At 43.7% G+C, this 22418-nt stretch overlaps 1 protein-coding gene across 1 annotated transcript in view; it reads right to left on the bottom strand.

Moving 5' to 3' along the window:
- Positions 1-15636, bottom strand: part of BPTF (bromodomain PHD finger transcription factor) — a 134178-nt gene extending 118542 nt beyond the window's left edge. Inside the window, exon 1 of the mRNA XM_065896814.1 lies at positions 15024-15636. Coding sequence (XP_065752886.1) covers positions 15024-15636 — 613 coding nt within the window. The remainder of the gene's footprint in view (positions 1-15023) is intronic.
- Positions 15637-22418: the final 6782 nt, after the last annotated feature.

The following is a 22418-nucleotide window of genomic DNA, read 5'->3' as shown; positions in this document are numbered from 1 at the left end:
GTTCCATAAATAGAATACACTATAAACAGACCTCAAAGGAGGCAATGTTAACATCCTGAAACCAAGCAGGAAGCCATAGCAGCAAAATGTAGAAATTGCACCTACTGAACACTGTCATTCAGTATGAACCACTTGGCCATGCAGTCTCCCAAGTGTGTGAATTCTAGAACACATCCATGAGTAGAGAAGAGTGTAAGCATTCTTAGCAAATCTTCTGAGGTTCCATAATTGCAATTTAACATTGGTTAAGTAACAAAAGAATTCCACTCAAAAAGTGATGTCTTTTCCTTGAAAACTACTGAAGTAATTAAATCATTTGTCCAGAGACTCCTGAGAAAGAGGTTTTATATAGAACTCAGACAACTGAAACAACACACCGGTATGTGACAATTCAGTTCACATACCAACTTTTACAATACAGGAATTCCCTGGGTTATCAAACTAAATTTCTCACCTAAAAGTCTCTGAATTTTAATTCTTTCCCTTTTGTCCTGCATCTACGACTTAGCTTAATTTTATCAGGACCATGGCAGATTTTCTAAAACTGAAGGTTAGCTGACTACCTCTTCCCCTACCCCAGAGAACAACAAATGATGCCATCGTCGCAAAGATGAGCCCAAGTCTCACTGCAGAAATTCAACACCATCACATCCACAAATAACGCTGGGCTGACAGGCTTAACAGAGAAGAACCACAGCCAAGTGCTGGGGCTACCCAGGCCACGCAGGATTCAGAGCAAATAAAAGGCTAGAGGAAAAGGAATGCTAGGTAAATTCTCACAGTTTAGCAGAAGCAGACTGGCGACAGTAACACGGTCAGCCCAAGAGAACTTTCTGTGATGATATGAAGTGACCCAAATGTTCTACATCACACATGGCTACTGGGCACTGGAAATGTAGCTAGTGTCAATGAAGAACTGAAGTTTGAATTTTACTCAATTTAAATTTAAATAGCCCCACGTGGCTAGTGGCTGCCATACTGGACAGGGCAGAACTAAGGGTGAAAAGAATCTAGAGAAATTTTTTTTGACTCATACACTCAGTTCAACAATTACCTGTGCTGCCAACTGCATGCTAGAGACTGAGCGGCACGAAGGAGAGGGAGATGAATGAGAGTCTCCCTGCCCTAAGACAGGTTCGGATGAAGGAGACAGACAGATAATTAGAGTCCATTTCAGTACGATGTCTTAACAAATAAAGATATAATGATGAAGGGGTCAAATAATCCTTCCTAAATGTTTAGTACTTAATAACAGAGCCTCAGAATACATGAAGACTAACAGAACTCCAAAGAGAAATAGGCAAATCCATGACAATATTTGTAGACTTCAACAATTCTCTCTTGGTAGTCAATAGAACAAGCAGGTAGAAAATCAGCAAGGATACAGAAGACGTTCATAATGCAACCAACTTGACCTAACTGACACTTATGGAACACTCCACCCACCCGCAGCAGAATACACCTTCTTTCCAAGTACACTTGGAACGTTCACCTAGACAGACAACATTTTGGGGCACAAAACAAACCTCTAAAAATGTTTTACAGAATTAAAGTCATACAAAGTATGCTTTCTGAACACAATGAAATTAAATTAGAAATCAGTAACAGAAAGAAACCTAGAACACCTTGAAATATTTGGAAACTAAACATATAAATGCACATGGTCCTGGGGGGTTAGGGAGAGGTAAAGGAACTTAGTCTCACCTAAGGAAAAGGGAATGGTGACCAGAGAAGACAAGCTGGAGAAGGTGATGGATGGGTGACCAGGAGTTAGTCATCACAGCAGTGAATAACTATGAGGTATTTTTTTTAATAAATTTATTTATTTTGTTTATTTATTTTTGGCTGTGTTGGGTCTTCATTGCCGCACGCAGGTTTTCTCTAGTTGCGGCGAGCGGGGGCTACTCTTCGTTGCGGTGCGTGGGCTTCTCACTGCGGTGGCTTCTCTTGTTGTGGAGCAAGGGCTCTAGGCGAGCGGGCTTCAGTAGTTGTGGTGTGCGGGCTCAGTAGTTGTGGCTCGCGGGCTCTAGAGCACAGGCTCAGTAGTTGTGGCACACGGGCTTAGTTGTTCCGTGGCATGTGGGATCTTCCCAGACCAGGGATCGAACCCATGTCCCCTGCATTGGAAGGTGGATTCTCAACCACTGCACCACCAGGGAAGCCCCACTATGAGGTGTTTGAGGGGAACTTTTACAAAGAATTCAGCATTACTTGACAATCAAATTCAAGGTGAAGAGAAATAAGTTGTGAATAAAGAGAGAAATAAAGGAGATTTAGAAGTCATTTCAACCTTGACCATATCCCAACTAACCAATCTATCACTAAGATGTGACATCCTAAATACTAAATTATTTTTTGAATATTTCTCTCCAAGGTACAAAATCTGTCACCTGGTCTACTTCAACAGCCTAATTCCCTTCATCAATTCTTATCCCACTCCAATTCATTATCTATTCTATAGCCAGAGGGACTTTTTTTTAAAAAACACCAACCTGATCACAGCACTGCTGGCTTTGAAATCCTTCATGGTTTTCCCTCCAGTCCATTGCATGTGGTGATCCTATGGCCTAGAATCCTCTTTCCCCTCCCCTCTGCCGGCTACTTCCATTTGGAGCTCACCTGTCACCTCTTCAGGGAGGCCTTTTCTGACACTCCCCCCACACCCACGCCCATGAAGTCATTCTTACTTGCCCCTTTTGGAAGCACTTCTCTCACTGTTACACTGGCTACCTTCCATGCTGTTTCAGGGCACGGGCCATGTCTGCTTTATTCCTGGCTGCATCCCAAAGAGTGCCTGGAACATAGTAGGTTCTCAACAGGTATTTTTAAAATAAGTGAACAAATAAATGAAGCAACAGAAGATGAGGCTGGTAGAGGAAGCAAAAGCCAAGTCAGAACTATCCGCCTACACTAAAGCACATAATCATTTTCCCACAGATTTTTAAGAAAGGGCATAACATGGTCAGATTTGTCTCAGAGCAGAGCAGTATGTCCGTGGAAGATGGATATGAGAGATGAATGGACAAAAGGAGGCCAGGCGGGCAGGCAGGCTGTTTCCTTAAGAGGCCAAGTAAGGGATAAAGAAGGCCTGATTTAGGTAACCATTAGCATGGATGGACAAGAGAGCTGAAATATATTTAAGAGATATGTAAGATGTAAACTTCACAGGACCTGGTGACAAGCCTGCACATGGAGGGTGAGGCACAGGGAGGAGTCTGGTACTTCCTCACTTCTGACTTGGGCAATTCAGTGGGCAGTGCCATTATTCACTGAACAAGGAAATGGGAGGTTAGGAGCAGTCTCTAAAGCATGAATTCTACTTGGAACATGTTGAACTGGATGTGCCTACAGGACTTCTAAGTGGAGGTGTTCAAGAAGTATTCATTCATCCATTAGTTAAAACACAGGAAGGAAACCATGACTACAGGGATTTGGGTGTCAGAGGTCATGAAAGCATTAAATTTTATTAGTCAAAAAATGCAAATTCAAAAAAAAAAAAATGCAAATTCAAACAAGAGAAACAAGAGAGCTTTTAACCCACTGGATGCAAAGATGGTTTATAAATAACTGGTGCTGGTGAAATGGGCACTTTCATACACTGCTGGTGGAAATATATTTCTAATATTTATAATATAATGACACATATTGTATTAGTATAATATGTATATTATACATTACCTAATATATATGTTATATAATATTTATAATTATTAGTATTACATAGTAAAAGCCTTAAAAAAAACCAGGAATGTGAACCAAGATTTATCTAAAGGTTTAGTCACTACAGGTAATCACAGCAAACGTAAACAGTCGGCCCTCCGTATCCACAGGTTTGGCATCCAAGGATTTCGAGGGCCAACTGTACAACACCATTTTATATAAGAGTCTTGAGCACCAGCAGATTTAGGTATCATGGGGTGGGGGGGGGGGTCCAACCACCAACTGCCTGCAAATACCAAGGAATGACTGTACAGCACAGCTTAACTACTTGGTAAAGCCTTAGGATGGGATCTTATGTAGCTATGAAAAGTTATTATACCAGCCCCCTCCTATTCCAATAAATCCTATACACCAAAGCCAGATTATTTTTCAAAAAGCTCAGCTTTTTTTTTTTTCCTGGCGGCACCACATGACATGCGGGTCTTAGTTCCCCGACCAGGGATCGAACCCATGACCCCTGCAGTGGAAGCGTGGAGCCCTAACCACTGGACTGGCAGGGAATTCCCAAAAAGCTCAGCTTTATCATGACATACGCCACTTTTAAAACATTCAATGACTACACACTGCCTACTAAGTTCAAATTCCTCAGACTGGCATTTATTCAAATTGGACCAAAACATAATCTCCACTTCTCTACAGTCTCGCCTCCTCCACACTCAGACATCAAGTACGCAGTCCCTGAACATTCACCTTCCTGTCATCTGTTACCTTTCACCTCCTCCTTTCTCTTTCTGTTCAACCTCCACCTGGAGAAATCCTACCCAATCTTCAAGAAATATCTCAAATTCAACCTTGTTCTTGACACCATTTCTGATCTCCCAAATATATAGAATATGATCTCTCTCCCTAATTTAATTGTTTTTCTTACAGCACTTACCACAGCCTGCCCTATATTATTTTATATTTATGCACTGTTTTATTATTCCCTCTTGAAAGAATAAAGACCTGAGAGTAGGGACCGTTTCTAATCCATCACTGGATCTCTGTGAAGGTTTTAACACAGTACCTTGCACGCTGCATAAGTATTAGATAAGTTATTTTTTAACCGTTTTGTAAAGAAATACTTAATGAGACTTCACTTTATATATGATAAATGTGTAACATGAGCTAATATCCTTTTCCTCTCAACACTTGGTAAATTGACAGCAAAGAAGTACAAAAGGTAAAAACATACTAGAACAAAGAGAAAAGAACCACAATGAGGTATCATCTCACACCTGTTATTATGGCTATTATCAAAAAGACAAGAAATAACAAGTGTTGGCGAGGATGTGGAAAAAAGGAAACCCTTATGCACTGCTGGTAGGAACGTAAATTGGTGCAGCCACTATGGAAAACAGTATGAAAGTTCCTCAAAAAATGAAAAATAGAATTACCATATGATCCAGCAATTCCACTTCTGGATATATCCAAAGGAAAAGATATCGCTATCTCAAAAAGACATCTAGGGGCTTCCCTGGTGGCACAGTGGTTGAGAGTCCGCCTGCCGATGCAGGGGACACGGGTTCGTGCCCCGGTCCGGGAAGATCCCACATGCCGCGGAGCGGCTGGGCCCGTGAGCCATGGCCGCTGAGCCTGCGCGTCTGGAGCCTGTGCTCCGCAACAGGAGAGGCCACACAGTGAGAGGCCCGCGTACCACAAAAAAAAATAAAGACATCTATACCCCCCATGTTCACTGCAACATTATTTACAATAACCAAGACATGAAACAACCTAAGTATCCATTGATGGATGAATGGATTAAAAAAATGTGGTGTATACACACACACAAACACAATATACATATATGGAATATGATTCAGCCATAAAAAAGAAGAAAATCCTGCCATTTGTGACACATGGATGGACCCTTAGGGCATTATGCTAAGTGAAATAAGTCAGACAGAAAAAGACAAATACCGTATGATCTCACTTATATATGGAACCTAAAAAACAAGCCAACAAGCAAGCTCATAGATACAGAGAACAGACTGATGGCTGCCAGAAGCAGGGGATAGGGGGTGTGCAAAATGGATGAAGGGGGTGAAAAGCTATAAACTTCCAGTTATAATATCAATACAAATAAATTATGGGGATGTACTGTACAACATGGTAACTATAGTTAAGAGTGCTATATTGTATATGTGAAAGTTGCTAAGAGAGCAGATCTCAAAAAAGTTCTCATCACAAGAAAAAGAACATGTTTTTGTAACTATGTATGTTGACAGGTGTTAACTAGACTTACTGTGGTGATCATTCGGCAATGTATATATATATCACACCATTATGCTGTACACCTGCAACTAAGATAATGTTGTATGTCAATTACACCACACTTTAAAAAAAAAAAAAAAAGTTGGCTCAGGGTTCATAACAGAGAAATTCAGTGAAGTGTGCCTATTCCAAGGTGTGAGCCCTAGTCACCCTCCCTCATCTGGCTTCCCAGGATATTGGTCACGTGCCCTCGGACCCCTACTCCCAGCCCCAGGAAAAAAGATTTAAGAAATCTTCCCTTAAGAAACCAAATAGACTCACAGGAGGAAAAAAAAAAAGAGTGAAAGAGAAAACAAAAATTCACAAAAACAAAAACAAAAACAAATATTGATACCTGGGGTTCCACTGCCCAATTACCCTGCAGTGAAACCCACCAGGTGACAACCCATGGCCACCCACAAAGTGCTACCCAGTGCTTCAGTCCTAAATATGAACAGTTGAGGATCACGAGGCACTTGAAAAAAGTCTCCAATATCAAAGAGAAAAAACTAAAACCTAAGAAAGGAATCTGAGGAAACAAAAGAAACAGAAGAAATCTTCAAAAAAAAAAAACTATAATAAATATCCTTAGAGAGATAAGTCAGGATGTTGCATCCAAGAAGAGAATGTTCTGAAAAAGGAACAGAGAAAAGAGCTTTGGGAAATTATATATCATAAATAATTATTATGTTAGCTGAACTTTCCAAATTCAATAATAAGAAAACCACCCAATTAAAAACTGGGCAAAGGGAGTTCCCTGGTGGTCCAGTGGATAAGACTGCGCTCCCAATGCAGGGGGCCTGGGTTCAATCCCTGGTCGGGGAACTAGATCCTGCATGCATGCTGCAACTAATTAGTCCACATGCTGCCACTAAAGATCCCGTATGCCACAAGTAAGACCCAGTACAGCCTAAATAAATAAATATTTTTTAAACGGGCAAAATATTTCAACAGACACTTCACCAATGATTTTCTTCACAGACAGCAAATAAGCACGTGAAGAGATACTCAGCATTACTAATCATTAGGGATGACTGACTGATAAAGATACAGTGATATGGGAAAACCTTGCCGTATATCAGGGAAAAACAGTTTGTTTAGTGTCATCCTAGTTATAACTTTTTTTTTTTTCTTTGCGGTACGTGGCCCTCTCACTGTTGTGGCCTCTCCCGCTGCAGAGCACAGGCTCCGGACGCACAGGCTCAGCGGCCATGGCTCACGGGCCCAGCCGCTCTGCGGCATGTGGGATCTTCCCGGACCGGGGCACGAACCCGTGTCCCCTGCATCGGCAGGCGGACTCTCAACCACTGCGCCACCAGGGAAGCCCCCTAGTTATAACTTTTAAAAAATGTGTAGATAAAAGCAGGTTACAGTAAGTGGAATTTTATATATATATATATATATATATATATATAGAAACATGTCTAGTGAGTATCTTTGCTTGGTGGGATTACAGATGATTTTCATTTTCATCTTTATATTATATGTATTTTCCCAAAGGAGTAAATCTACACTATTTTTAAATTTTTCATTGCAATTTTTAAAAACAACTTGAGAATAAAAGAGATCTCAGGGGAAGGAGGGAGACAGTGAGGGGGCCAGGGGCTGGTTTGGAAACCTGGTGTTTAAGGAACAGGCAGAGGAAAATGGCATGGAGGAGAGGAACTACCAAAGAGCTGAAATTATCAAGAGCACTATTTCTACTTTAACTGACCCCTGTAAATAACTAAAGTAAATGTATTATTTATTATAGTTCTAGAATAAATCAGATGTTAGGTAAACTGAATGTTTTGAATGGCTAAGTTAAACATTTAGTAATTCTTTTAAAGGGGGGAAAATAAAGCTCTATTTTCAGGTACATTTTTATTTAATGTGGTCCTTAAAATATTTTTATACCTTGTGAGTCAGTTGACAGCTTTCGACAGAATAAAATACTACCTCACTACATTGTAAGGTCCCTATATCCCTACAGAATATCCACTTTCAGTTCAGGAACAAATCAACAGACAATAATAGCTACTATTTATTGAATCTTTACTATATATATGCCAGGCACTGTTCTAGGCACTTCACATGCATTAACCCATTCAGCCTTCACAACATCCTGAATTCAGTACTATGATATCTCCATTTTACAAAGGAGGTAAGTGAGGTACAAAGAGCTGAGCAAAATGCCCATCATCACAGAGCCCAGATTCAAACCTATGAGGACTGGTTCCAGATCCTTCACTCTTTAAAACTCTGTGCTACATGCTACCTCCCTAGATCCCTGACATTCATAAAAGATTTATGTAAAATCCTGAGACTCTCACGTATCATGACAGCCTAAAATTTTGCGGTGGGCTGACATATGTGGGTGCCTCCGAAGGCTGCCAGACGCCCTCACACTGACTATGTGGGAAAACGACTCCACTTACACTGCTCCTTCTCTGACAAACCCTGGTATAAATTCTCCAAGCTGACCTAAAGCAATCCAAAAATCATAGATATTTTGGAAGATTTACAAACCAGCTCTCATTCATCCTAAGAGAACTGTTTTAAAACTACTGTAATGAACAAAATAAGTCTGGTTATAAAGATTCTATTAAAATTGTATTTGTAATAATCCAGCTATTCCACTCCTAGGATATACCCAAGAGAAATAAACACATCTTGTCCAGACAAAAACCTATACACGAAGGTTAGCAGCAGTATTATTCATAACAGCCAAAAAGTAGAAACAATTCAAATAGCCATGAAGTGATGAATGGATGAGCAAAATGCGGTATATCCATATAATGGAATATTATTTAAATATAGTGCTGTTACATGCTCCAAGGTCCATGAACCTTGAAAACATTACGCTAAGTGAAAGGAGCCACATATTGTATGATTCCCTTCATAAGAAAGTTCCAAAAGAGACAAATCAACAGAGAATGAAAGTAATGGTTGCCAGGGGATGGAGCAGGGGAGGGAGAGAACAGGGAGTGACTGCTATGGATATGGGTTTCTTGTTGGGGTGATAAAAAATGTTCTGGAATTAGGTAGGGATGATGTATTCACAACTCCGTGAATATACTAAAAACCACTGAATAATACACTGTTTTTAAAGGGTAAATTTTATGGTACGTATACTGTATCTCAATAAAGCTGCTATTTTAAAAATGCAAAACTGTGTGTGTGTGTGTGTGTGTGTGTGTGTGTGTATAATTTAAAAAAAAATTTTTTTTTTGCCATGCCAGCTTGTGGGATCTTAGTTCCCCAACCAGGTATTGAATCTGGGCCCTCATCAGTGAGAGCTCAGAGTCCTAACCCCTGGACCACCAGGGAATTCCCAATTTTTTGGTATTTTTTAAATGTAATTTTTATTAAATACTTCTCAAAAATAATTCAGTAATTTAGATGTCCAATGTTAGCTCTTACTGTTACTGTTTTTAAAAATCAACCAGCAATCAAAAAATACTTGAGGAATGTAACTTAGTATCTAGAAAAATATATAGAATAATCTGATACATACCAGTATACCAAATAATTAAAACATTATATTTAGCTATATGCATCTTAATACTATCTGCATTTTACTGTCTATCTTTTAAAGTGCATTTTGTAAGTTTTTTTTTTTTAAGAAATGTTCTGTCTCCTGAAGCTTATCATTTTAAAGAACTGAAAGCATGAAAAAATTAGAATAATGAGGGTCAGTGCTAAACTAATGCTAAATTATGAAGATGAGGCTATAACTGCTACAAGAGGCATTCAAAGAGAAGAGAGGACTTCCCTGGCGGTCCAGTGATTAAGACCCCGTGCTTCTACTACAGGGGGTGCGGGTTCGATCTCTGGTCGGGGAACTAAGATCCCACATGCCAAGCGGTGCAGCCAAAAAGAAAAAAAAGAGAGAGAGGGAGAGAGAGAAGAGACCAAGGTGAGCAACAGAACTCTGGGAAGACTTCTAGGAAGAGATCCCCAGAGCATGGCTAAGGACCAGGGAGGGAGCAATCTAACCAATGCAAAGAGGGCATCTACTAGGATTTGCTCCTGTCTGTGTCACCCAGACTACCAGTCTGCCACACTACCACCACCTTCTCACCCGTGACACCCCCCCACCAAGGATCTGCAGTCACAGGGAGGACATGGGGTCTTGAAGAGGGAGGAAAGGCAGACCTAACGGAACAGACCAGAGCTCCTGGCCTTAATATCCTCATTCCTGCTGCACACCCACATTTCAATACCCAGCTCCACTTCCAAATATACACCAGAAGAGTACTGAGCCTGAGCTGTACACAGACCATCTATTACTGCATACCTCAGACACACCTCTCTAATACCCACAGGTCATGTTGTCCAACTTTTTAATAACTCTTTGGGGCCCGCATTTTCTTTAATTCTCACGTTTAACCTCTTCAAGTACCAATACCTGAAAACAGATCTCATTAATTTCCCTTATAATCTTGAATTCCTGTTCCTACTGAAAGCATTGCCACTCTTACAGAGGCATATCTGATGCATTCCTCTGTCTACACTTCTGATGCTGGAGAATTCTGAAGTACCTCCTGAATTGATCTTCCCATCCAGGGCTACAAAACCCATCCAGATCTCCACCAGTTATCTGTCCTCTTCCAATCCATCCTGCAGAACAGAAGTAATGCTAAACTTCCTGATGTCCCCCTGAAATCATATCCCGCTTGTTTCCAGATCTTCTGATTGATCCCCAATACCCACAAATGAAATAGGTCTGAAATAGACAGGAGGGTGGGAGGGGAGGAGACTTCAGAAATCACCTCTTCCATTAATTCTCTCAATTTGTGGGGGAAAGAACTGGCTGCATCAGTGATTTAACAGTAACCACGATTTGATTTGGTTTTGTTTCATGCTCCCACATGGTGCTGATAGGAATACAGCAAATCCCTTGGGTGTTCCAGGAGTGAAAAATGACTGAGGATCACTGATCTACCCCAATTGTTATCCTACAAATGAGGGAGAGAGGAGATGCTATAGCCTGGTTCTCTAAGTACTGCCCAACAATGGTGCTTTATTTTTTTATTTCCTATTCACATACTCAGGCTCTTGCTAAAGCAGGTTACTTAAGCCTGCCTGCACCTTAGAATCAGTGCCTTGCTCCATGCTGCTCCCTCCCTTCTTCTGTCCATCCTCAGTAGCCACATGTCCATCCTCACTAGCCACATGTCCATCCAGGAAGCATACACCCACACCAACTCCCCCAAATAGGGTATGATCTCGCCCTCCTTTAAATCTCCACTGCACTTCGTACCTCACTTGTAGCAATCAGGAATTCCAAGCACAATGAAAAGATACTTGGTTGACACCAGTGAGAATAAATACTGCCAGCAGGTAACAAATTCTGCTTCAGATCAATCTACAGTTCATTCATGGCACCTACGCCACCCATCTCCACTGTCATAATCCTTAGAGCACAGGTCCCCAACCTTTTTGGCACCAGGGCTTCATGGAAGACAATTTTTCCATGCACGGGGGTGGTGGTGGGGGGGTGATGGTTCAGGCGGTAATGCGAGCGATGGGGAGCGGCGGATGAAGCTTCACTCCTCGCGCTCACCTCCTGCCGTGCAGGCCGGTTCCTAACAGGCTGCGGACCAGTACCGGACCCCTGCCTTAGAGGACATAAATCACTAACTCTCCCAGGGCAACACCAGCGCTTTTGCTTTCTGAAGTCATCAGAAGCTCCAAATTTCAAAATACCACCTAGGGGCTTCCCTGGTGGCGCAGTGGTTGAGAGTCCGCCTGCCGATGCAGCGGACACGGGTTCGTGCCCCGGTCTGGGAAGATCCCAGGTGCCGCGGAGCGGCTGCGCCCGTGAGCCATGGCCGCTGAGCCTGCGCGTCCGGAGCCTGTGCTCCGCAACGGGAGAGGCCACAACAGTGAGAGGCCCTCGTACCGCAAAACAACAACAACAAAAAAAATCAAAATACCACCTAGGTATTCTCAGAAGTTCCACACAAGTTAAATGCAAGAACTATTCTGTTTAAAGTCTAATTTAACTTTTTTGAATTAGAAAATGCTTGATTTCAAGGTGCTGTCAGAACTTTACCAAATGCCTGTTCAAAAGATTTTCTACACAATCCTTCTCAATGTACTGGCCAACTATGTCATAAAACCTACAGGCTGAAATAACTCTAAATTTTAAAAATAAAAGCCTTATTCAACCAAATGCCTTGAATTTAAGCAAAACTAGATGATTTCAATTTTGTATTAACAAATTGTTATACCTATAATAATATCTGTCATGTACCTTACGTACCTATTTAAAATTTCTCCATTAAAAGGAAAACATTTCACCTCCAGTGAATAAACTTTTTTAAATATATGGTTTTAGAAAATTAAGCTAGTAACATCAACCGATGTCTTCGCATCAACAGGTATATTACCTACAAAGTACTCAACATATGAATAGATGAATGAGTAATTTCTTATACTAGGAATTGAATATTTAGTACTTAAGCCAACATTCTAGTTTACAAAGCTTAATAATCTTCTCTAAATTACCAATAAAGTATATTCCTCTCTGAGCCCTGACAATACAGCTGGATTCAAATCCACCAAACATATTTATTTATGAGCTTTGGGGATATCAAACCATCTAGAACATTTTTCCTTCCAAAGCACATACATACACATTTACCTAGAAGTACAGACAATAAAACTAATGAAACAGGTGCTTAGCCTAAACAACTCACTGTCGTGCATTGTTATTCTAGGCAAGTAGACGTATTCTAAAAGTTTAGAATGCAAAATGTATCATCTGTTCTACCATAATCTTGAGAAATAATGTTTCAAAAAGTAAAACATCTAACACGTTAACACCACATCCAATAAAGAAAGGAAAATGCCTGGCAAGCAATATGAAACAGCAGCTCAAAACACACTAACTCTGCTACTAAAAACATTGCCTGGTCAAAGTATCAAAATCTAATTAGACCAATATTTAGTTTCCCAAATCCAAGATATTTAGGAATTATGGCACCCACAGTAGAATTAGCACAACTTCATCTATTACAAGTTCTCACCTACTAACAATCATCTGTCCAACCAATCTCTGATGAGCACCGGCTGTGTGAGAGACGCTGTACTAGGAAATGCAGGGGGTATAAGATTAATATAAGGATATATAATCCATAATTTCACATAAAGATAGGACAAGCATACACAAGGTGCACTACGAATGTCATCAGAAAAAACGAAATGTCATGGAAGTACATAAAGATATAAGCATCTTTTTAAAAAAGGAAACCTAACCACAAACTGTAATTTAACTCAGCATATACACTGCTCTCAACCCTAAATATTATTTTCTAGGCCTTCAAAGAGGAGCTAAAGTTAGCTGAACCACCCTGCCAAAACACCTTAGCTCTGTCTCATCTGAGAAAACTTCCTCCAATAGTGTAATTTACTCTCCACGGGTCTTTCCATTCTGGCTCTTGGTAGAAAAGACCACATGTGACTTCTTAAAGTAAAAACTATTACTATAAAAGATGTACTAAAATTAAGTTGGCAAGAAATTAAGAATGGTGTGTAGTCCCTTCTACATACAGGACACAAACACTTGACATCTGATTCATTCCCTTCATTCTCCTGCCAGCTCTCCCCACACCCGACCCCAAAGACAGGCAGATATTCTGTCAGGCAAAAGAAATTACCTTTTTCATGTGCTGTTAGGACAATCTAAACAGGTTTACATCTGACTTAATACTCATACTCCTCCAATGAGTATTTAGGTATTTATAAAAAAACAGACGCACTTAAATTTAACCACTTCTACTATCCTAGTCTCTTTTAAAAACAAGTAACACACCTTTATCACTTCGTTAAGATCCTATTCTCTCATGAACTTTACTTTTTAAATGCTCTGAAAACTGGATTCTAATTTAGTTAATCCAGATTAACAAAAACATAAAGGAAAAGTCTTGTAGGTTATCGCTATAAATTACGTTTTTTTTCACAATTTAGTAAGCCGCAAGTACGTATTTAATACAAAGCCGCCATTGTGTGTGTATGTGTGTGTTTTTTAAAAAAACAAAACGTATCTCAGCACCAGCCTAGAGGAACTGAGAAAATAGGAGAGGAGTCACCATGGAGAAATTCATTACAGATCAAGGAGGACTATTATCCTCAGAAACAGAATGAAAATAAAAAGTCATTTTGCAATAAATCTCCCTATACTTCTGCTGTGACTTGGGAGTTGGTCCAAAAGTTCATCTTCAGCAATTGTGTCTGCATGATCAACTATACGTCTCTGCAACAGGTGACAGGAAACTGCATTTCTCAGGCAAAGGCATCAAATTAGTTAAGACGCATGTTCCTGAGGTCTCTTATTTTATTTTGCATTTTACCGAAATGATTTTGAATCAGATGAAATACTAAATTTGTTTTGGTTTCCTTTGGTTTTTCTGCTTTGCTTTTTAATCGGCCATTTACCCGCAACTGTTGCACGCGCCCATTAGCACTCAAGAATAAAAACAAACACACAGGACCAGATAAGGCTCCCCTACTAACCCAACTGATCTATTTCCTTAACACACTTTTAAAACCACACAGCTCGGGGTGTGAAGAGAAGCATGTTTTGTGTGTTTGTATGGCACAATCTGTCTAAATCCTGAATTCCCTTTTTAGGAACAGATATAGAATAAAAATCTAAAAGAAACCACATTAGAAATGCAAAGAGGTCTGCAAAAACAAGAGGCTTCTTTCATTCCAAAAAACCAAACCAAAACAAGGGGAGAAAAATGAATGCAATGGATGTGTGTGTGCCAAAGTTTCAACCCTGCCCGGTGGAGACACTGCACTGGCACAAATTTTTAAGAGGAAAAAGAGGGGGTTGGTGGGGGGAGAGGGAGAGAGAGCGCGAGTGTGTGGCCTGCGAACTGCAACAATGCAATCTCCATTTTGAACAATGCGCCTCTTTCCTCTAGTAAATCTAGTTTTTTGCCACTTGATGTGCCGTCGCATTTCCCCTCTGTCTGAGGGGGGAGGAGGGGGTGGGGGGAGACCAGAGAGGGAGTGAGCGAGGGGAGAAGGGGGAGGAGGTGGGGAAGGAGTCTGCAGCAACTGGGCTGGGTGGGTACCTGGAGTGCTGCTATAGGTGCTATGGCTCCTGAAGCTGCTTTCCGTGCAATAACTGGCGTCGTCGTCGTCGTCGTCTTCCATCTCCTCCGGATAATCGGAGTCATCGTCGTCCTCTTCCATCTCATCCTCCTCGTCGTCCTCGGAATCCTGGGTCTCCTCAGCCTCGCCGTCCTCCTCCTCCTCCTCCTCCTCGGAGACCATGTCCTCCTCCTCCTCTTCCTCCTCACTCTCGTGGTCATCGTACACCACTTTGTTGACGGCCCTCCGGGCCGGGGTGGTCCGGGCCAGGTGGCCGCCGCCGCCCCCGCCCCCCGTCCTGCCGCCCCCGCCTCCTCGCCCCCCCCGGCCCGGGGCGCTGGTGCTAGGGGGGGCCGGCGGCGGCGGCGGCTTCCTCCGGCTACTGCTGCCCCCCCTGGGCGAGCTCAGCCGCGTCTTGGGCGCCACCTCAGCCTGGGCGGCGGCCCACCTGCCCCGGCTGCTGCCGCGGTGCCGCGAGCGGAGCCCCCCGATGGGTCCGGACGTAGGCGGCGGCGGCGGCGGCGGGGCCGGGGCGCAGCGCTCCGCAGCGGGAGCCGCGGGCTGCTTGGGCGGCCTGCCCCGCCGGCCCCTCATGTCGGAGCCGAGGCGGGGGGAGAAGGGAAAGCGGAGGGGGGAGGGGCGGGCGGAGGGGTGGCGGTGGGGGGCGCCGGGGCCGGGTGGGGAGGCCCGCGGGGCCGGGCGGGAGGGGCCCGGCCGGCGGAAGCGGGTGGAGGGAGAAGGCTCAATCCGAATTGCTGGGGCCCCACTCCGGATCGCCTTCAGCCGCCATCTTGTTTCTTCCCTCTCGCTCGGTGACTGGGGGAACCGACAGCGGCCGCAGGCCCGGAGCGCGGTCACGTGAGCTGCGCCGCCGACGAGCCTGGGACGGAGCGAGGCCGCACGGCGGCCGCTAGGGGGAGCGCGGCAACGCCGGGTCGGGGGCGGGGAGCCCCGGGCCCCCTCCGCTTGGCGTGGCTGGACTGCACGCGCTGGCGGCTCTGAGGAGAGGGTCGCTCCCTCGCGAAGTGCCCCGGGCCGAAGGCCTCGGGAGCCGGCTGCCGAGCCTGAACTCACAGAGCCTCCTGCCCGCAGCTCCCCTTCCCCGGCTCCAAGACGAGGGCAGGGAAGCCCCCAAATTCGTCTCCCTCCTGCCTCCTTGGGGAAACTGATGCTGAAAGAGCCAGAGAGGGTGTCGGGCAAGGGAGGAGACTCCAGCGACCGAGGGGGCAGGGCAGCGCCAGCAACGGAGGGAAATTACCTGAGGGCGGGGAGACGAGCCCCCAGAAATGTGAAACTCCGAAGGCTGGGCTCTAGAGAGTCCTGAAATTGATCCCAGTGACAACTACTCGGGGACTGTGCCAGAAGCCACGCCCAAAGCTGCCAGAACCCGAGCGAGGGTCGCTCTGAGACTCTTCGGATAAAATTCCCACCCAAAAAGCCTTCGATAAACTTCAGAATGCAACTGCATTCCAGTCTCCTCCACCTTTCCCAGGGTCCCAGCTAGAAACTTCACCACCTCTGAAAGAACTTTTTTATTTGCTGTGAAAAGGGTAACTTCCCACCTCATACCTACTTTAAAATGTTGTATGTTTGTGTTATCGGGAAATAATTTTAATCTCTTTACCTGACAAGTAACCAAGTGTCGGCTAAACCCAGGGAACGAATCATAATGATGAAACTTTAGGCATCCCCAGACCAACGCAGGGAGACTCAACTCGCAGTGGTCTGGGGCTAAGAGCAAGGTTTTATAAACATATTAATATTTATTGAAGCACGTGACCACCAAAAAGTTATTTAAGGAAAAATAGTTAACAGGATTCTGTCCACCAAGTGGCTTATCATAATGGAGTTAGAAGGATAGAACGCGTATGTGAAATGAAGATGAACGTACAAGCATTAACTGCCAAGTTCATTTATTCAATATAGTTCCATTGAGCAGCAAGGGTGGCAAACTTAGATGCCTTCAGGGACCAGGTGACTAGTGAAAGTAAATCAAGTGAGCAAGGTGACGACTTCGGCGGATGGAAATGCCTGTTTTGTTTAAAGAGCGCAACTTTGGGAATGTGGGCCTAAAATGGCCAGATCTTCGAATTTTTCAAGAGAAGGTGGAAATGTGCCTTTCACATGAAATCTCTTGATTTTTAAATGTTGGCAACTGTCAGTTAAAAAAAAAAAAAAAACACTTCAGATTGATCAAAATGAATGCAGTTCAGATATAGCCGAGAATCTACAAGTTTGCAACCTGTATCCTGCACTATGCAAAGTACAACCCTATCTACTTAAATAGAAAGATATTAAAAATGGTGACAGCCTTCAGAGTTTACAATCTCATAACGGAAGAAACCTACTTTAAAATAGGTTCTCGGGACTTCCCTGGTGGTGCAGTGGTTAAGAATCTGCCTACCAATGCAGGGGACACCGGTTTGATCCCTGGTCCGGGAAGATCCCACATGCCACGGAGCAACTAAGCCCGTGCGCCACAACTACTGAGCCTGCCCTCTAGGGTCCGCGAGTCACAAATCCTGAGCCCACGCACCTAGAGCCCGTGCTCTACAAGAGAAGCCACCGAAAAAAAAAAAAAGAGAAGCCACCGTAATGAGAAGCCCGCGCACCGCAACGAAGAGTAGACCCCGCTCGCAGCAACTAGAGAAAGCCCACATGCAGCAATGAAGACCCAGTGCAGCCAAAAAATATAAAATAAATTAAAAATAAACAAATAAAATAGGTTCTCATTAGGTATTATAAGTGATCTAGAGATGATTTAAAGTATATGGGAGAATGTGTGTAGGTTATGTGCAAATACTATGCCATTTTATATAAGGGACTTGAGCAAGCTTGGATTTTGGTATCTGGGGGTGGGAGGGTATGGGAAGAGCTGTCCTGGACCAATTCCCCGAGGATACCCAAGGACCATTGTAAAGAGAATCCAAGCTCTCAAGCTCTTGTCTTCCAGCTGGCTCAGTAGGCGTGAATTCCCTGGGTCATTCCACTATTCCTTAAAGCCAGCTGCTTCTGGTTGTCGGGGTCCACAATACAGGGCTAGTGAATCTGATAGGACAGCCAGTTTCTTTACTTATTTCACTGTAAAGTTAGTTCCTTGGTCAGATGCTGTTATGGACTAAATGTTTCTGTTGCTACAAAATTCGTAAGATGAAATCCTCCCCCCAATGTGATGTATTAGGAGATGGGGCCTTTGAGAGTTAATTAGGATTAGGTGAGATCATGAGGGTAGAGCCCGCATGAATGAGATTCGTGCCTTTATAAGATTATGAGAGAGCCTGCTTCCCATCTCTGCTCTCTGGGTGAGGATATAATAAGTCGGCAGTCTGCAACCTGGAAGAGGGCTCTCACTAGAACCCAACCACACTGGCATCCTGATCTCAGACTTCCAGCTTGTGAGAAATAAATTCCTGTTGTTTATGAGCCCCACAGGCTATGGTAATTTGTGATAACAGCCTGAACTAAGACATATACCATGATGTATAAGATACCATGATGGTGAATAAGGTATTTGGTAAACCCATTTAGGGTAAGGATGGTAAAGGTGTGGCTGGTAGGAAAGGAAATCCAAATTCAGTATAAACCTCATCCCAATGAGGTTGACTCACTTAACCACCATGACAGAAATAATACATGATAATGATTCCTTCTAAAACGGGCATTCTGCAGTGGCAACAGATTAGCCTTGCTGAGGAGAATCCCGTGATGAGCTCATGACCCCAGTGAGTAGGCACTGGGTTGACTAGGAAAAGGTCTTCACCCACCTGTCCAGTCATCTTGTTCACTAATTTTTTTTTTTTTTTTTTTTTTTTTTTGCAGTACACGGGCCTCTCACTGTTGTGGCCTCTCCCGTTGCAGAGCATAGGCTCCAGAAGTGCAGGCTCAGCGGCCATGGCTCACGGGCCCAGCCACTCCGCAGCATGTGGGATCTTTCCAGACCGGGTCACGAACCCACGTCCCCTGCATCGGCAGGCGGACTCTCTGCGCCACCAGGGAAGCCCTTGTTCACTAATTTATTAAAGCTTCTTTAGCGGTGGGGACTTTTTTTTTTTTTTTTTATGTTTGCATGCATCAGGTCTTCATTGTGGCATGCAGGGTCTTCGTTGCAGTATGCAGGCTTCCCTCTAGTTGTGGCCTGTGTGCTCAGTAGTCGTGGTGCACAGGCTCAGTTGCCCCGCGGCATGTGGGATCTTAATTCCCCGACCAGGGATTGAACCTGCGTCCCCTGCATTGGAAAGCAGATTCTTAACCACTGGGCCACCAGGGAAGTCCCAGCAGTGGGGACATTTTGATAAATATTCATATAGGATACAAGTACTCTCACTTTCAGGGTCTATTCTGAGGTTCATCTACAGCTACATCCTCTCTCCCAAACCTCCTAGTCACCAGCCTAAGTCCTTACCCAGCTGGCCCATGAATTGGTGTAGAGTCTTTCTCAAGGCAAAGAGAACCACAAAAGTACAACTCAAAGCTCTGCCCACTGGGAAGACTTCCTTTTGCCACTTCCAAGACCATTTTCAAGACCATCTTCAAGTGTAGCTAGAACACCTTAGCAGTCCACTGCCAGCTGATACCATCTGTTAAACCAAGCTCAAATGTCTTCCTTAGTCACCTAGTCACAGGAGTTTTCCATGAGACCAAGGTGTGAATTGAGGGAGGAGTGGCAGTAAAATGGGAATAAACATACAGGCATACCTCATTTTATCATGCTTCACTTTACTGCGCTTTGCAGATACTGTGTTTTTTTACAAATTGGAGGCCAACGTGGCAAGCAGCTGGCGTGTCAGCTCCCATAAAGTGGAGTGTTCCTTCAATGTGAGAGGGAATGTAGGTTGGGTGAGATACGACAGAGAGGGAAGTGAACATGAGTTGACTTGGATGTGGGTAACTTGGAGAATGATGTATCACAGACCTACAGGTAAGACTCAGAAAGTCAGCACAGGAGCTGGTTTAGGAAGGAAGTGATTAGCTCTGTGACCTTAGATGAGTCACCCTGATTGGGCCCCAGTTTCCTCATAAATAAGTTAAGGTGCTGGGTTAGAGCTGTACTTTCCAACCCTTTCACATTATAGCACCCAATGAAAACTAGAGGAGCTTATTGAATGTGATTAAATGTTTTCTTTATAGAATATGATTATAATAAAAATTAAATATATAGCATTAGAGAAGATATTAAATTGTGAATTTGTTAACACTTTTCAAAAAGTCATTTTTATTAAATGAGAAACTTGAACTTGAATCCTAGTACCTAATTTTATATTCTCAGCTTTGTGTTTTAAATAGCTCATTCCTGACTGAGACTCTTGAACAGTGATCTCTTTAAATGACAAGAAACTGTACAGCAGTAGGTGACCCAAAGAAATTTAAACCATCTTTGATAACCGTTCAAACATTTACAACAGTAGAAATTATATTTATGTTATATTTAAGGCTCTTCCTCTTCTTTCATTGACAAATGTGCTTATAAAATTTCTTGTGGATTTTTGATCCAATCAGACTTGATCATAGCTAGTATTTCAAAACAATGATTGAAGCCCTAGTTTACAGAACACAGACACTATTAGAATAGTCAGTTCACAGTTTAGACATCTTTGTGGCACATCTGCCACAAACAGACAAAATTATCCAACATCAAAGTTTGTGAAGATGGAGTTTCTGAGCTGCCTGCACAGAACCCCCACCACACACACGCACTCCTTCACAACTTCCTGCCCACTGGTTGCTCCTTGCATTCCTTGGGCACCTGGGACACAAGCTCCTCCAGCATCTCTACGTAGGCAAGGATGCGCCCTGCGTCTGGCTGCCAGTGGTGGCCTCTTGCTCGCTCAGACCCCGCCCCCCTCTCTGAAGGTCATCAGAGGATGAGGCTGTAGTGAACAGAGGTAACTGGTGCAGAGGCTCCAGCCACGCTGGGGGCTGGGAGGATGAACATCTCCGCCCGCCCATACCTCATTCACTGTGCACTAGTGTGTGTCATAGCTCCCTGATTCGGCAGGTCTAGATTAGATCATCTCTATGGTTCCTTCCAATGTGCTTATGATCCTGCGATGCTTCTTATTTAGGTAGGCTGGATTTGGCTTACTGATGGGAAAATGAGGTGGAAATGTCTAGGCGACAGTTTGAAATGTGGCCCGAAGCTCTAGCGAGATTAAAACTAGAGGTATGATTTGGGAGCCAGCCTCATTGAGATGAAAGCGGCAGCCACGTGGATAAGTTAAACTACTATGAGAGAAAGTGCAGAGAGAGAAGAGCACCTCATATAGACCTTGGAGAATCATTTACATTTCAGAGATGAAAGAACGGGAAGAGAAGTCTATTCCATGATGTAGAGAATGATCAGTCAGGGAATTCCCTGGCGGTCCAGTGGTTAGGACTCCGCGCTTCCACTGCAGGGGGCACGACTTCGATCGCTGGTGGGGGAAATAAGATCCCACATGCCGCACTGCATGGCCAAAAAAAAAAAAAACCAGAGAGAGAGAGAGAGAGAATGATTAGTCAGTATCAACAATAGCTTTCGGGGCCTTCCCTGGTAGCACAGTGGGTAAGAGTCTGCCTGCAAATGCAGGGGACATGGGTTTGAGCCCTGGTCCGGGAAGATCCCACATGCGGCAGAGTAACTAAGCCCAAGAGCGCCACAACTACTGAAGCCTGCGCACCTAGAGCCCGTGCTCCGCAACAAGAGAAGCCACCGCAATGAGAAGCCCGCGCACTGCAATGAAGAGTAGCCCCGCTCGCCGCAACTAGAAAAAGCCCACACACAGCAACAAACACCCAATGCAGCCAAAAATAAATAAATAATTTAAAAAAACAAAACAACAACAATAACAAAAACACTGGCTTTGGGGTAAGGCATAACCAAATGGAAAACAAGGGCTGATTGAGGAAACTGTACCCCAGACCTGTGAACCTCTAATCCTAGTTTTCCTCTGATCTCTTTGACCACTCCCCTCAGTTTCTTTTGTGGACTCATCTCCCTCCACCTACTGGCTCCAATGTCATCATAGTCAGACTTCTGTCCTACTTACACATTGCCTGGACCCTCTCGCCCACACCCGTGACTTCTGTTGCCACCCAATGAGCTCATGTTTCCCAAACCAGCATCTCTTGTCCAGACCTGTGCTCTGATCACCTGTTTCTCAAGCAATCATTTGATTAGTTTTCTCACTTCCCTGGTACCAGAAGTAAAAGCCCTCTGAATTTAAACACAAATTTTCTGCTCACCCATCAGTCCTTATTTAGGGAGGAACACAGCCTGGCTCCAGCTGAGAAAACAAACACCATCTGGGGACCTAAATTGTTTGCATCTTTGGAAGTATTCCGTGCAGTGAAATAGGGTCACCAACTTATCCTGATCTGCCAAGGACTTTCCCAGTTTT

Source organism: Phocoena phocoena, chromosome 19 (genome assembly GCF_963924675.1).
Source record: "Phocoena phocoena chromosome 19, mPhoPho1.1, whole genome shotgun sequence".
Taxonomy (NCBI): Eukaryota; Metazoa; Chordata; class Mammalia; order Artiodactyla; family Phocoenidae; genus Phocoena; species Phocoena phocoena.
Note: the sequence above shows the minus strand (reverse complement) of the source record. Positions and strands in the feature narration are given on the sequence as shown.